The sequence below is a fragment of the Scylla paramamosain genome, chromosome 8 (genome assembly GCF_035594125.1).
Source record: "Scylla paramamosain isolate STU-SP2022 chromosome 8, ASM3559412v1, whole genome shotgun sequence".
NCBI classification, from domain to species: Eukaryota; Metazoa; Arthropoda; class Malacostraca; order Decapoda; family Portunidae; genus Scylla; species Scylla paramamosain.
In genome coordinates, this window is record NC_087158.1 from 14715800 (window position 1) to 14733219 (window position 17420).

The window sequence follows — 17420 nt, forward strand, 5'->3', positions numbered from 1 at the left end:
TTTATGTATTTCCTGATCTTCTTTGTGTGGGATTGCCGGCCTGTTATCTCGGTAAATACATAGACTTCTTTCCATTTCTCACATGTAGGAAGGCATTCAGAGGGCGGGTATATGCGTAGGATTCTGTGAAGGGTTAATTAAACGTGACAAGCAATCTCCGTAGAATTAACAAAGTGCGGTAGACATCCGTGGAGCTACTGAAATGTGACAAATTTTCCTTGTAGACTTAATGAAATATTGCAAGCTTTCTCCGTAGAATTAATAAAACGCCCCCCTTAAAAATAAATAAACAAATAAATAAATAAATAAATAAATAAATGTGCACTCAGTTTTGTGTACCAAATATATTCCAAAATTTGACATGTAGCAAATATTTTTCGCGGATGTAATTTAGATGTTCTCCTTACATTGAATTAAATATGAAATTTTATTTGCCCAAGATTTATTGAACCATGGGAAATAAATGGTGGCAAATATATTTCAAGGCTTAATTAACTACAACTAAACGCAGCAAACACTTTCCATAGATTTAATGAAATGCCTAAATATCTGATTACAATTAATTAGATGTTACAAATATTCTCTATATATTCATCTAGCTATGAGGAATACTGTCAAGTGTCGTAATAAAGGGTGGCAAATATATTCCAAGGTCTTACTCTGACTAAATGTAGCAAACAATCCCATAGACTTAATGAAATACCTGAATATTCTCCTTGCCCTTAATTAATTGTGGCAATTTTTTTCTCTATGTTTATCTATCTACGATAAATACTATGAGATAACGCATTGAAAATTAGCAAGTATATTCCATGGTCTAACTAACCAAACGCAGCAAACATTCCCCGTAGACTTAATGAAATTTGGCAAACATTCATCGTAGACTATGCCTAGGTAGAAATCAGAGCTTAAAGAAAAAAAAAGTACGATATTCTACATCGAAGAGCAAATATATGCTGCACGGCAGCATCATGCAAAGATGTGTGTGCTTTGATGTTTCTACCAATGTATGTCGCGACTCTTAACCTTTATGTTATGAGAGCATATATCTCGCCGGTAGGTACATGCTTTTTACTGAAGTGAAACGCAGAAATTGAAACTAAAAAGTTTATGAGATGCTTTGTTTTATTTACCAGTGAGTATTAAAGCAATTGTTATAATGGGTCGATAGATAAATAGAGAGGCAGACAGATAGATAGACAGATAGATAGATAGATAGATAGATGGATGCATGTAAGGATGGGTAGATAGTTAGCTAGCTAAATAGATAGACAGATATAGATAGATATACATACATGTAGACAGACAGGCACAGACAGGCACAGACAGATAGAGACAGATAGATAGACATACAGACATACAGACACATAGATAGATAGATAGATAGACAGATAGATAGATAAATAGATAGATAGACAGATGAACAAATAGATAGATCTATAGATAGACAGATAGACAAATTGGTAAATAGAAAGATAAATAGATAGATGAATACATAGATAGATAGATAGACAGATAGATAAATAGATAGATAGATAGGTAGATAGATAGATAAATTGATAAATGTATAAACAAACAAGCAAACAAACAAATAAACAAACAAGCAAATAGAAAATAAATAAATAAAAAATAGTTAACGCACCTTGCTTTTAGAAATATAGATCAACCAACTTATTTAAGAGTTTTATATTTTACACTAGTTTTACCGACGGGTTTTGATGACTGGAAATGCTGACCTTAACGCTCGCAAGGACAAGTCAATACCACTGTCTAACCTGATACTCTCATACTTCCACACTCTTCCAGGGCACGTGAGACTTTTACCCAACTAGCGAGAGGTCTTGAATCCCTAATCGCATTTTCTTGTTTTTGCTTGGCGTAAAAGCCTTTCAGTGGACAGCGACGGAAAGGTAAGTGGTGTGTTCTAACGCAGAAGTGACTCAGGATGCAGAAGTGACTACTACTACTCCTACTAGTACTACTACTACTACTACTACTACTACTTCTACTACTACTACTACTACTACCACTACTACTACTACTACTACTACTACCACCACCACCACAACAACTACTACTACTACTACTACTACTACTACTACTACTACTACTACTACTACTAGAAAAGTCCACGTTACAGCTAAGAACACTACGGGTCATGTTGTTTCTTAAAAGAGTTGGGGCGTGATGGTCTCTGCTGTGACTGTTGATGGATGACAGAATGGCGCTTGATGCTAAATTTGTGTACTCGTATACTATCTTATTGAGTAGAAATGGCTACGGAAACACTCATGTCAAAAGTCATATTCTTACCTGCAATAGCCCGTTTTCTTACGTTTGAGGAAATGCTGTAGCAGTCAAAGAGTAATCATTATTATTCTTCACCTTAGACTGATTTATTACGTTTGAGGAGATGGTGTAGGAGTCAAAGGGTGAATTAGGATGGAACTGTGGTGGTGTTCGTTAACATATCCAAGGCAAGTTTAATGGAATAACTGTGCTATTTTATTCTTAATATGTTGCTTGCGAGGACAAGTTAATGGATCAAATACAGAGATCGTTGACTCCAGCAGATTTTGTGTGATCGTCAGGAAGGATTTCCAGGTTTTCGTGAGGAATGTACTACCGCACGAAAATATTTTTGAATTCTTTTTGTATTGACTATTTCAAAAGTAAAATAAATAATTAAATAAATAAATGAGCAAGCAAACAAACAAATAAAAAAAATGAAGAAACAAACATAAATTTATAGATGAAATAATGAATAAATAAATACTACTCGTACAAGTGTTACAGTTACACAACTGTTCGCTGTATGTCACATCATACTTTAATGTTTCGCTCTCTCTTTGACGTTAAAGCCTCTATAAAAAGTCTTAGTGCTCCAGTGCTTGTTGACTTATAATATACATTTTTTTTTTCTGATCTATTTCATCACTGCTGCTTGTCATAATAATTTCCTGACTCTTTTCTGATATCAGCATGCCATAATTTTTCTTAGAAATACAAGAGTGTGTTGCGAGCGGTGATGTAAAGCGAAGAGAGTAAGAACAAATGAAAGAAGTAAGAGTACGAAGTGGGGAAGAGAGAGAGAGAGAGAGAGAGAGAAAGAGAGACAGGCTGGGGACAAGACTTGGACACATGTCTGACACGTAGCCTACCCAGTCCGCAGCTCTTAGTATAATATTTATCCGTGCAGTCACTCATATTCCCCACGTAAATTTCCTTACTTCCCCTTGTCCATTCAATTTGAATCTCACCCAGTATTTAGTAAAAGAGTTGCTCTTGACAATAAAGTAATCAGTATTTATCCAGGCCCCCTTGTTTAATCATTAGAATTTTCAGAAGTAAAGCGTCTTATTCATGCTAATCCACGCCGAGAGAGGAGCGCTGGGTGGGACGCGTGTATGTACGAGTATGCACGTATGTATGTATGTCATGGCCGAGTTCTTGTACAATGAGAGGTGATTTAGCCTCCTGTTCGTGTGTGGCCACTTGTCTGTAGTGATGTCACTTGTTAATGTACTTGTTTTGTTGAATGCTACTGCGTCTGGCCCCTGGAGCTTGACCTGCAGAGGACTTAAGTGAATAGCTGAGTGGTGAATTTTACTCCTTCCTCAGGCCCTGCCAAAGGCGTGCCGTCCAGGAGGCTGTAAATGACACTACTTGGCTAGAGGCTATAATACCCCGTTGGACGGTGGGAGGATTCGATACGTGGGCGATAGTTCAGCAGGGTTTTATACCTCGACCATGTGTGTGTCGTTGCTCATTATAATTGTTTCTTTCCAGACGTGGTTGGTGATTCTTACCCAGTGGGTGGAGTCGGTTGTAACTGTTGTAAAACAGACTGGCGATCTCATTAGTGTGACCTGACGTTACGACCGGTTGTGAAAAGGGTGTAGGAGTTACAAGGGGCCCTGTACACCCGTATTTGATCCCTGCACTGACTCCACGTAGGAGGTGGCTCAAGGAAACTAGTCCAGTTGCGGCAGCTGTGCGAAGGGCCCGGAAATTGTGGTCGTGACAGGTGTTACAAGGTTGTCTGTTAGCGTGAGAAAGCATGGGAAGCTTCAAGAAGACCTCAAGCCTTCACGTGGCATTCCTTGTATAAATCATGCCCATATTTTTCCAGTATTATCCCATCCATGAATTTGTCTTATCTTCTAAAGCTCCCTATTGACTCAACGTTAACAACCTGATTACTATTCCATTCATCTACCACTCAATTTGGGAACCAACTTCTTCGTGATTCCTTTTAAAATCCAACTCCATCAGAATTGAATCCGTTATTTCTTGTCTTATTCTGATTATTGATCGCTACTTAAAATATCAAGAATTCTCAAATAACAAGAGTTTTACATTGGTGTCCACGGAAGATGAAGTGAGAAGCCGTACCTCCCTTGATATTGCTTCTGTTTTCCTTGCTATTGTCTCTTATCGCCCTTGCTATTGCCTTTTGCTTGCTATTGCTCTTATCTCCCTTGATATTGTATCTTGTTTGCTATTGCCTGTTATATACAAGTACTCACAGTGTCCGGGTCTCCCTCTCCGTGCTGCAAGGTGACGTACTTTCCGTCCTCCTTGTGCAGGCTGAGGCGGCCCTTCTTGCTCGTCTTGCCGGGGTCCGTGACAGGCGCCTTGAACACCTCCACCTCCTTGTCCCCGATCACCGCCATGCTGCACTTGTAAGCGCACTTCAGGGTGTCACGGTCCATCTGTAGGGGTGACACACACACACACACACACACACACACACACACGTTATTTGAGCTATTAATGGATGTGTTCTTTTAGACTGAGTGAAAGAAATATGCAATGTATGAAATATCTTACACACACACACACACACACACACACACACACACACACACACACACATACACACACACACACACACACACACACACACACACACACACACACACACACTCACCCGCTGCAGTAGTGACGCTCCCGCACCGAAGCTCACACAGCCAGCCGACCATCCGTTTTCTTCCATCACTGCCAGCACTTCGCCTGCACACAAAAATCACACACAATTACATACAAGCTCACATTACACACACAGATCCTACAGCCTTGGCTGCCCTTCCCAGGGTTCCCTCGCCAGGATACGCTAGCATCCAGACGTGAAGGACAGCGGACATAAATAGGGCGTCTCAAGGTTAACTATGTAATGATTTGGTAAACAAAAAGACACGCTTCCTCCTTAGTGCCGCCCACCACTTGAGAACAAAAAAAATCACAAAACAGCCACGTAGCTCTGCCAGACGTCTGCATGTCGCTACCCAACAAAATGTCTAGGATTCTACACATGATGAGTGTACATATTTGTCTCTCTATTAACAAAAATAAATAAATAAATAAAATAAATAAATAAATAAAATAAAGCAAAAGTCATTACATTATGATAATCGTAGTGTTGGCCAGTAAAGAAAAAAAAAAAAAACACATCTCATGGCGGAGGAGAAAGTGCTCTTACTCTCAAATTCACCTCTTTTCTTCTGACCTGATATGTGTCTTACTTCTTATAACACGTTTTCTGCAAGCACTTCGTTTTGCTCCACTATCAATCCAGCCCACTGTGTCACGTGTCTTGTCTTCCCCTCACACTCACTCATGGACTTGTAGTTCATGCCGTCGCCCTGCACCACGCACAGGTAGGGGGGCAGCGTCTTGTAGCCCTTGCTGTTCATCTCCACGCCGAAGTGTTTGCCCAAGATCTCCAGCAACTAAAACACGGGAGAGAAGTGAGTTTGTGGTAATGTTATAAGGACTCTCTCTCTCTCTCTCTCTCTCTCTCTCTCTCTCTCTCTCTCTCTCTCTCTCTCTCTCTCTCTCTCTCTCTCTCTCTCTCTCTCTCTCTCTCTCTCTCTCTCTCTCTCTCTCTCTCTCTCTCTCTCTCTCTCTCTCTCTCTCTCTCTCTCTCTCTCTCTCTCTCTCTCTCTCTCTCTCTCTCTCTCTCTCTCTCTCTCTCTCTCTCTCTCTCTCTCTCTCTCTCTCTCTCTCTCTCTCTCTCTCTCTCTCTCGTACCCGCAGCACCACTACAGAAGGCTCGCCGCTGTCGGGTCTGATGGCCAGAATCCCACCACTCTTGCCGTGCTCCACCACTTTGTCTTTCAGCTTCTGTCCGAAGATCTTGTCGCAGCACTCCCACACGTCGTACGAGTCCGCCACGCACCCCACCATGGCTGCAATACGGGTGGGGAATGAGTAGAAGAGATATTGTAAGAGGAATAGAGGAGTGAGAGTTTTGGTTTGTGTTGTTTGTGTTGTGTTGGTTTTGATTTGTTGTTGATGTATGGTAGTACGTTTGTTTTTCTTCTTCTTTTCTCCTCCTCCTCCTCCTCCTCCTCCTCCTCTTCCTCCTCCTCCTCTTTCTTGTTCTTCTTTGTTGTTGCCGTCGTCGTCTTCATCGTGTCAGAGTTTAACGAGAGAAATTACTGTAAAAAAACGTTAATTTTCGAGTTGTAGAAAGAGAGAGAGAGAGAGAGAGAGAGAGAGAGAGAGAGAGAGAGAGAGAGAGAGAGAGAGAGAGAGAGAGAGAGTCAGCAATAATACACACAGTCCCGGGTGACAGAAGCAAACCCTCCACGCATACTCTTTTACTCACTTCCTTTAAAGAGGTCAAGGATTTGACTATGTCCGTCAGCCTCCGTTTCCTTGCCCCAGGTGGTGATGGTAGAGTGCTCCGCGAAGGCCCCTGAGTACCCCCCCACAGTGTCCACGTGGTAGTACTTCTTCAACATGCACGTCCCAGCCACAGTGTCAGACGACTGAGCCACAGAAATGAGCAAAGATTTGTACCGTGTAGATATTAAATGGTATGCACTAGTTAAAATTAAAGGGAAACAAACAAACACACACACACACACACACACACACACACACACACACACACACACACACACACACACACACACACACACACACACACACACACACACACACACACACACACACACACACACACACACACACACACACACACACACACACACACACACACACACACACACACACACACACACACACACTTACACGGGAATTCAATAAATAGGAGCAAGTTGAAATTAATCATAAGTATCGTAATTGATGCTAATATGATACGATTCAGCTCTGTGTCGTGCATATTACATTGCACCGTTTTTGTTATGTTTAATTTCACCACCTACCAGCTGGAAATAATAATTATTCTCTTCTGTACAGACAACAAAACAATAATTTTCACTACTATGCATCTGTTAAGTCTATATATTCTTTTACAAACTTTATTGAATCCGCAACTCCTCCATTTCCAAAGGACTCTAGTTGAAGTGACACGGATTTTTAAAGCTTTTTTTTATAGTTATAATGAAAGATTAACAAGATTTCTACATTATAAACAAGAGAAACTCTCGAAAATTCGACTTGTAATCTCTGTGTCCTTTGAAAACAGTCGTGGTGAGAGAGCAAAGCGTTTCAGAATGCGGGCTTGGAGGTGACGGGAAAGATGACTGACAGAAGCCTGACCTGGAAGTTGACCATGTTAGCTGCTGCCCCGATGGCTGCTGTCTCCACGGAGGATACCCCGCGGTAGCCACAGTCGTGCAGCTGCGGGGCAAGAGAGGGAATGAGCGTGAATTTATACTTTTTACGGGTATTAGAATGCTTACAAAAATGCGAAATGTTTCAATTTGTTGCTTACTTTCTATTAAAAAAAACAAGACACACACACACACACACACACACACACACACACACACACACACACACACACACACACACACAGAGAGAGAGAGAGAGAGAGAGAGAGAGAGAGAGAGAGAGAGAGAGAGAGAGAGAGAGAGAGAGAGAGAGAGAGAGAGAGAGAGAGAGAGAGAGAGAGAGAGAGGGAGAGAGAGAGAGAGAGAAAACGAACGGATAGAGAGACAGACAAACAAAACAAACAAACAAACAAAAAGACATAGAGATCTAATAAGAAGAACTATGGATCCCATCCCATGAAAAAAAATAAAATAAGAAAATAAAAAAATAAGACCAAACACTCCTAACAACAACCTTCACCTTAAAACCAACCACCACCACCATCACCATCACCACCTTTAGGAAATACGTCGAAGTCACTGAAAGACACGGTAACCACAATTAGAAACCCGTGAATGTGTACGGCCCGCACTGAGAGGTAGCGGCGCCGAAGACTTACCGAGAACTCCACCTTGTTAGTGTCCTCGTGAGTGAGCTGGTGGTAGTGGTGGATGATCTGCTTATTGATTCTGGAGATGGTGGCCACGGTCATCGGGTACCACGCTTGCACCAATATTGTCTGGAGGAGAGAGAGAGAGAGAGAGAGAGAGAGAGAGAGAGAGAGAGAGAGAGAGAGAGAGAGAGAGAGAGAGAGGGGGGTCATGATTAGCACTAGCGAATATATATATATATATATATATATATATATATATATATATATATATATATATATATATATATATATATATATATATATATATATATATATATATATATATATATATATATATATATATATATATATAATAAAAAGAAGTTAAGAAAGAAGAACGACATAAAACTAAACTAAATTAAAATTGCAGAAAAAAAAATGTATAGACTGACTGGCTTCGATATTTCTTTTCCACACATCATCATCATCATCACCATCATCATTATAATCGTCATCCCCATCATCATCATCATCATCACGTACAGGACAGGCTAACTGGCTTCTTCTTTGCAGCTGCAGCTTACCTCGCGCACTTGTGTTCTTACGAGGTGCACATAATCGTTTCTATATTCTCCCTTTCTGTTCTAGTTACCTTAATACCAAAATTTACTATTTTCTTATTATATATTTGTTTATTTATCTAACTATTTATTTCTACGTTCGGCTCTGCTGTGTGACGCGTAGATAGCTTGAAACCATGAGTTAGAAGTTAGTGGTACGAGTAAACTCTTGAACTCCCTGCCTGCTTCTGTATTTTCTCCTTCCTGTGACTTGAACTCTTCCAAGAAGGACGTTTCAAGATATTTATCTTCAAGCTTTGGATGATCCATTTGGTTGTTCTCTTTGAGGACTGGCAGCTCAGTGGGCCTTACATATATATTTTTTTCTTTTTACTTCCTTTTTGTTGCCCTAAACCTGAACCTCTCTTACATGTCTTACATAAAAAAAAAAAGTTTCTGGCAGCAGTATCCATTAGTAGTCTCTCCAGCACATCAGTCTCACCCAGCTCACTCCATTCATCTTTGCTGAACACTTGCTGGTAGTTATCAACATATTGATGTCGTACAAGCCCCCTCGCTCCGCCCTTTGTTCTTATGTTATTAGGTATGAGAAAGAGGAGAAGGAGGCAGAGGTGGAGGTGGTGGTGACCCGACACACTAGACGCTTCTCATCTTTAAATAATGCATGAACTTCTTGTACAGATGTGAATAATAATAACGGTGAATTAGCGAGTGCGCGTGATCGATCCACCGCGAATGCATAATGAGTCAGGGAAGAAAGACTCGCTGGATGTATTTTAATATTGCTTTACAAGATTTAGAGCAAGGTTTCTTTTAGTAACTATCATTATGCACCCGTCTGAAGCAGTGAAAATAAACGAGCGAGTGCACGTAATAAATCCACCGCGAATGCATAATGAGTAAGGGAAGAAAGACACGTTGAATGTATTTTAATATTAAAGAACTAAAGCAAGATTTATTTTTTTAGTAATTAGCGTTGTGTACCCGTGTGGAGTCATGCCGCGTGTAATTATCTGAAGAAGTATACCAGAACAAACTGCTCACGGAAAATGCCTAGTGTTGGGAGAAAGACAGCCTGATCACTTACCGGGTATAGACGCCAGTAACTCTTAAAAATATAATATATATAGTTTTTATCTGATAACTTCATAAGCACAGTTGGAATCTCGTTTATATTCAGTAAAGTGGCTAACTGTTTCAGGCTGAATGGTGTCGGTTTTATCCATAAATTTGGCGTCATTACTGAGAAAAGTCGGACAGGAAGACAACCAGACAGACAGATCAAACGTTCTTCACCACATAAATCAACGTGTGTTACTTTTGTTTTACTATTCCACCTCACTGTGTCTCACGCTGAGTTGTGTCTGTTATCATGGCCAGGATCGTGTGAGGGTGTGAAACGCGTCTGGAATAGACTGCAGTATTAAGGGACGTCCTTGAGGCATGACTAGACGCTTGTCCAATCATGACCGCCACCGCCACCGCCGCTATCATCATTGATGTCCTTGGTGTGAAGTGATGCTGCCTTGGACTTGTGGCTGGAATATTTATTAACTTTTTTTTTTTAAGATGAATTCGTAAAATAACTTAATTTCGACTTGTCATCTGTCTTCTTCAGTTCTTCCTCGTATTATTACCTAACACTCGTTATTATTTTCATCATTATACACAAAAAGAACTTAAGGATAAAGATTATGTTGCTATTATTTTACGTTATGGAAACAAAGGAAGGAAAAAATAGTATTCAACCTACCTATTGTTGTACGTACACCAACACAACGAATGGAGAAAGGAACACCAAAACTGTCTTCTATACTCATGATCAACGCGAAGACAGAGATGAACAAGAACCTTATTCTTTGTTCTGTGACGAAAGAAAGCGACAATGTGGAGCCCGTCAGTAACACAGGATAAGATTCTGAAATACTTCTGCGCCGCACCTCCACTACTTTCAAAAGGCTCTAGTTGAAGTTATACGTGTTTTTAAGGAAGTGTATGGTCCTAGTGGCAGATCAAGAAGAATTTTCCTTATTAACACGAGAAACACTCTTAAGAACTTGACCAATTACCTCTGTGTCCTTTGAAAATAATCATGGAGAGAGAGCAAAGCGTTTTCTGAATACGGGCAACGAGTATAGTGAGGCGGCACGATGACGCCGCTGCTCACCCCGGCAGACCCTCGCGGCGGACACCAGCAGGGCGGGGAGGCGAGGGAGGCGAGGGAGCGAGCGGAAGTGCGTGACTTGCTTGTGAGTTTGCTGGGATAAAAACTCCTCTAACCTTTATTGCTGCCACCCATCTCTCGCTCTACTTACACCTCCCTGCTGCCTCAACTCTATACCATATGCACCACTTCCATCACTACATACCTTTTCTATACTATATCATCCTCTTCCTTGGATTGTTTGCATCCTTCAGCTACGTTTTCTACACAACACTTCCATCTTCCCTCTCTTCACTATCTACCCTTTCTACATAACACTCCTCCCTTTCCTGAACCCCAATACAGTCCTCTCATCGGTATCTGCCCTCTCCATACTACATCATTCCCTTCCTTGGACTCTTTACAAGCTTCAGCTATCTTTTTTACACGCCTCACTCTTTCATGAACTCTATTTGCATTTCTCTCATCACTGTTTACGTTTTCTATACAACACCTCCCTCTTTTTTTTTAACTCTAGGTACATTCCTGTCATCACTTTATATTTTATAACGTACATTTTCTTTCCTTGGACTCTCTTTCCATTTCTTTCTTTATTATCTACGTTTTCTAGACCAACACCTCCCTCTTTCTTGGGTTCTATATACTTTCCTCTCATCATTATCTACCTTCTCTACACAACACCTCCTTGCCTGAATTTTCTGTATATATCTCTCTTATCTTTGTCTCCCTATTAATCTCTCATCCTCCTTATTCTTCATTCTTCCCCTCTTATTTATGTCTCCTTGTCAGTCTATTACCCTCCTCTATTTTCCCGAATCCCTCGCACTGCACTTCTTCACTTCGTAATATATTCTCCTCGCTCTCTTCATCTTCGTATCGTCTTGGCATCACTTCTCCCTCTCGCTATCTATCCCTCTTTTCGCTCTGTTCATCTTCGTGTCGTTCTCGCATCACTTTTCCCTCTTGCAAACTACCCCTTCTGTTCATGTAATTCCCTATCCCTCCCTCTCGCTGCCCCCATCCCGCCGCTTCCTTTCCATCACACCCCGCCCGGATGTGCCACTGAACAACGCCCACCACTGCGCAGTTGGGTTTTGTGTTTACGTCTGTTTTTTGGCCGCATTCTACCACATTCCGTCCTTCTCTGTTTTGTGTCCCTTCCTTATGCGTTCTATGGACTGACATGCTATGGAGTGTGTCTGATATTTTTGGGGTAATAGGATGACACACACACACACACACACACACACACACACACACACACACACACACACACACACACGTACACGCCCGAGCGCGACCCCACAAAGTTTCTAGATAAATTGTTAAGACTAAATCTAGCTTAATTTTAAATATGATTGTGTAAGGGCTGATATAAAATTCCTGCTGTTAGATAGATGTATTGGAAACATCGACTTAGAAGAAATAATTAGTTTACGAAATGCTAGGACACGAGTTTTATTATTGTTGACACACCTTAATTTCTCTACTTGGCAGAAAGTGCATTCCACTCATCTGGTCCCATCACAGCCTCAAAGACCTCGATCCACTCTATTCCCTTACGTTTTTATTGCTGTATTCCTTCAGCTTTGGATTACACATTGCTGACCGTTTCTGTATTTTCAAGACGCTCGTACACTTTGTTATCCTCCAACCTCGCCCTCCATGCCATACCCTGAAGGAGGTACTGGTAATGGAGATCGAATCTTGCAAGACTCACCTCGAAGTAGCTGGTGAGCCACGGCACAGCGGGGTCAGTGTTCTCGACAGTGAAGAGCACGTTCTTGGTGGGCAGGACAGTTCCCTCTGGCACGGCCTTGATGCGCAGAGGCAGGTGACCCCCGTGGTGCTAAGACAAAACAGGTAATGGTATTAGTATTGTCATCGTAGTAGTAGTAGTAGTAGTAGTAGTAGTAGTAGTAGTAGTAGTAGTAGTAGTAACTGTTGTTGTTGTTGTTGTTGGTGGTGGTGTTGGTGGTGGTGGTGTAGTAGCAGTAGTAGTAGTAGTAGTAGTAGTAGTAGTAGTAGTAGTAGTAGTAGTAGTAGTAGTAGTAGTAGTAGTAGTAGTAGTAGTAGTCGTAGTAGTAGCAGTAATCCTTTAAATACTGCGGCTTTTCCTACCTCAGTACAAATGGTCAGGTGTAAATTTAGAGCATCATTTCGAAAGACACCACTGACAGCAAAAGATCTGATGGAGTAATTCAAACTTCTTAATGCCTGTAGCTCTCTAATTCCTAAGTAAAATCTAGTGTTACTCAAATAAAGCAACAAGTGTCTTAGTCATCAGTAGTTAAAAAGTTAGTGAGATAAGAAGGAAGTGTTATTTGCTCCTCTTGGTTTTGCGCCACCAACACTCACCTCAATGATATGGTTCCATCCCGCCTCGTTGAAGAGGGTATCAGTGTGAAGGGCATGCTTGTACAGCTCCTTCGCCTCCTCCACGACCTCTCTCGTCACCACAGGCCCTGTCAGCCACCGCTTGAGGATGTACTGCAGCCCGAAGAAGCACACGTAGGGGAACCTGTAGCATTCGACATGAAGAATATATGGTTGAGATTTACCTGGCAAGAAACTGCTGAAGTTAAAAAAGGTTTGGGTGCGAGTACCATCTTACTACACCTCATTTTCTCTAGAATAGTCTTATCAACTGCTCATGCACGTGGACAATGAGAAATAGATGAAAATAAGTTTTATTATATATGTATATATATATATATATATATATATATATATATATATATATATATATATATATATATATATATATATATATATATATATATATATATATATATATATCGAATAAATTTGATTTCATAAGTGGCCTTCGAAGACAGTCTTAATGAAAATTCAAAGCTTTTATGAATACTAAAATAATGAGTAAAGAAGATTGAGAGAAGCCTTCGTTCTACAATTTAATCATGGTGGCAGATAAAGATGACAGCGATAAAAACATGAGAGAGGAGACTCATCTACTTATACCATTAAACACTCGAGATAAGGAGAATTACCTGAAAGCTCCTTTTAAGCATGAAAGAGGAAACTGAGCACAAAAAAAAAAAAAATAATAATAATAATAATAATGGACTAATAAGACCTCGACGAGTCCGTTAAGAACGAAAAGATACTCCTAAGAAAAATTACCACTAAAAGATTATATAAACTCCTCATTATTACTGCAAATATGAAAAACGAGAACTTTTATAAATGTTTAAGTAGTTGTTTTCTATGTGAATGGCAAAAAAAAAAAAAAAATATGAAGGATTACTACATGAAATTAACAAAGCAGAGAGAGAGAGAGAGAGAGAGAGAGAGAGAGAGAGAGAGAGAGAGAGAGAGAGAGAGAGAGAGAGAACGAAGACTCACAGACAAACAGAAGCACGACATACAGTACAAACAAGTTACATAAGCACGTACATATATGCCAAGGTAATATCCACGCGGGAAGTCACCCCTGGCATTTCATACTCAGGACCATATTCTGAAAGACTTCTGCGACGCACCTCCACTACTTTCGAAAGGCTATATATTTGTTCGAAGGTACACGGTTTTTGATGGTGTTTTTATGGTTAACAAGATTTCTGCATTATTAACAGGAGAAACACTCTTGAGAACCTGGCTAATCATCTCTGCGGTCCTTGAAATTAGTCGTGGAGAAGTTATACAGGTTTTTAAGGCTGTTTTTTTTTTTTTTTTTCTATGGAGGTAGTGACAGAATAACAAGATTTTTGCATTATTAACAGGAGAAACACTCTTGAGAACCCACTTAATCATCCCTGTGACCTCGGAAAATACTCGTGGTGAAAGAGCAAAGAGTTTCTGATCTGAATACAGGCTTCACTTGGGTTCCACTTACTTGCCGCCGCGGGACTCGAAGTAGGAGTAGATGCGTGTCGTCCCAGGCGGGTACATCTGGTAGTGCCCCACCTGCAGAGCAACACCTGACTGATGAGACCTGCTGCTCCTTCATCTGTGCTTTTAGCGTGTGAAGTGGTTGGTATGAAGATTGCGAGGGGTTGGAGGAGGAAGAGGAGGAGGAGGAGGATAGAGGAAAAGAAGACAACTAAGCCTGCTAAAGTGCCGTTTCCAAGAAAGTGAGGAGCAGAATAAGAGTTCTAATTATCTAAGCCATATAAACTCTCGTGGTGTCCAGATGCTATAGATTCACCAGCTCTTTATTCCAACATGCACTGCTGCACCAACACTCGCCGCATGAACTCCACCACGAAAGCTAGAGAAAGGGTAAGCTTCCTTACACATTAGCTACCCTGTCCTACCTGCAACTGGTCTGCGTATATTTTCTTCCATATCCTAAGAACAGCTGAAACTTACGGCGACACACAGAGATATTTTGACATGACTATGACTATTAGCTTTTGAAACTCTCTTTGCTCCTCCTTCTGTGACTAATTAAGTAACTAACTGACTGGCTAAGTGACTGACTAACCAACTAACTAACTAACTAACTAACTAGCTATCTGACTAATGAACCAACTAAATAGCCAACTAACTAACTAATTAACTAACTGACTGACTGACTGACTAGCCAACTAACTAACTAATTAACCAACCAATTAACTAACTTAATAAATAAACTGCTCCTCGTGTTTATTTATTTCATAAGGACTAATATGACAAATGATAAAAGATGAGTTAACATAAACGATACAATTCATATTTATATACAAAACTCAAACTACGCTCGTAAGCAGTCAGTGACGCATGCTTGAAAGAAATCTTGCCAGTACAAAGCTTAAAACACACATACGTAGGTAACATGCATACATACAACCTCATTCATAGTAGCAAACAGGAGCAGTCAGTGGTGCATGCTCGAAAGTAGTCTTGCAATTAGACAGCTAAGTACACATACGTACATAACGAACATACATCCTCATTCATAGTTTCAGACAGTAGCCTCATTGATAGCTGCGCGTCGGTGACCTTGGGAGCGCCAGACACCACTAATCCCCTGATAAAGTACTGTACCGATGCCCAGATGTTCCTTGCTCCTAAGACACACTTCGTAATTCGTTCCTGTCACGCGAACACCTTCCCAACACCCGCGTCTCGTTGCTATGGGAACCCCGCAACTAACACCTATAAATAGAACTCTCTCTCTCTCTCTCTCTCTCTCTCTCTCTCTCTCTCTGAAGTTCGTCAGGAATCGCTAACTTTTCCGCCAGTTAGTTAGTCTGTCAGTTTTGTTACTTGTCTCTCTTGAATTCGTTTAGTCTGTCTTCCTATCTATATATCTCTCTGAAACTTAACAAGTTTACGGAATAGTTTACAATGTATCCATTCCATTTGTCTATCACTGTTATGTAATCATTCGCTCTATCTTCCTAATAACAAAGAAGCTATGGAATATATTATCGCATATCTTTCATTCAAACTTTCACTGTCACTCTCACTGCTATTCATTCATTCTGATCCTATCTCTCTCTCTCTCTCTCTCTCTCTCTCTCTCTCTCTCTCTCTCTCTCTCTCTCTCTCTCTCTCTCTCTCTCTCTCTCTCTCTCTAATGCACAACAAAGAACCAACGAAAAAGTTTATTACTTTCATTCAAACTTTCACTGTCACTCATTCACCCTGTCATTGTTTGTCCCTTTAATGCACTATAAAGAATCAACTGAATAAATTATCACTATATCTTTCAAACATTTCACTGTCACTCATTCACTCTGCTCTCCGCCTCCCTAATGCACGACACGCGAGGTGACAGACCCACGTTACCTTATAGCTGTCAGCCAATAGGATCACGTTGTTCACGGGTGCTGCGTCCATGGTGCTTGCCTCGTAGTGACTGGGACTGACTCCCGCCTAATCATTGCCGCAGCACCTCGCCCACCACCCACCCTACTAGGGACCCATGACCTTGCTCCTCCATTGCAACTCCCACAGTTGCCGAAATCATCTATCTCACGAGCTTGGTTTAGCGTGGAGTGGACGCAACGCTGAGTGAAACCTTATCTTGTTTTATCTTTTTTTTTTTTTTTTTACATCTTTGTCATCATTAGTTTTCTTTTTATTTATATGTGTGACATAACTAACACACACACACACACACACAGGAAAAAAAAAGAGCAAAATAGATATGAAACAAGCCCAAATCAATCCACATCAGTAGCAGTACTGCAACTGGTACACTTAACTGGTATACTTAACCATTTTTCTTTTTTAATATGCACTCCTCTGACACATGTAATAAATCTCCCCTTAAAGACTGGTATTTTCCCAGACAAACTAAAATTTGCTTAAGTTATTCAATTATTCGTCTGGGGTTAGAGGTGAGGTAAACAATCATCATCCTATTTCCATACTTCCTGCCTTCAATAAAGTTTTATTGAGAAAATAATTTCCTTTCGACTCACTAATTATCTTGAACAAAACAGTCTCTTGGCAGAACAACAACATAGTTTCAGAGCATAACACTCCACTGAGTCAGCTGAGCGAGAGAGAGAGAGAGAGAGAGAGAGAGAGAGAGAGATCGCACGCACGCAGTTGTCCATTCCCT

The 17420-nt window shown here is 40.7% G+C and overlaps 1 protein-coding gene across 1 annotated transcript in view; it reads right to left on the reverse strand.

Annotated features, from left to right (window-relative positions):
- LOC135102824 (nicotinamide phosphoribosyltransferase-like) overlaps nucleotides 1–16784 on the reverse strand; it is a 23111-nt gene extending 6327 nt beyond the window's left edge. The window contains exons 1-11 of the mRNA XM_064008375.1: nucleotides 16640–16784; nucleotides 14760–14830; nucleotides 13262–13424; nucleotides 12624–12752; nucleotides 8186–8305; nucleotides 7513–7593; nucleotides 6614–6776; nucleotides 6034–6191; nucleotides 5618–5732; nucleotides 4934–5016; nucleotides 4530–4715 (exon numbers count right to left, since the gene is read on the reverse strand). Of these exons, the coding sequence (XP_063864445.1) occupies nucleotides 4530–4715; nucleotides 4934–5016; nucleotides 5618–5732; nucleotides 6034–6191; nucleotides 6614–6776; nucleotides 7513–7593; nucleotides 8186–8305; nucleotides 12624–12752; nucleotides 13262–13424; nucleotides 14760–14830; nucleotides 16640–16690 (1320 nt within the window). The 5' untranslated portion in view covers nucleotides 16691–16784. The remainder of the gene's footprint in view (nucleotides 1–4529; nucleotides 4716–4933; nucleotides 5017–5617; nucleotides 5733–6033; nucleotides 6192–6613; nucleotides 6777–7512; nucleotides 7594–8185; nucleotides 8306–12623; nucleotides 12753–13261; nucleotides 13425–14759; nucleotides 14831–16639) is intronic.
- Nucleotides 16785–17420: the final 636 nt, after the last annotated feature.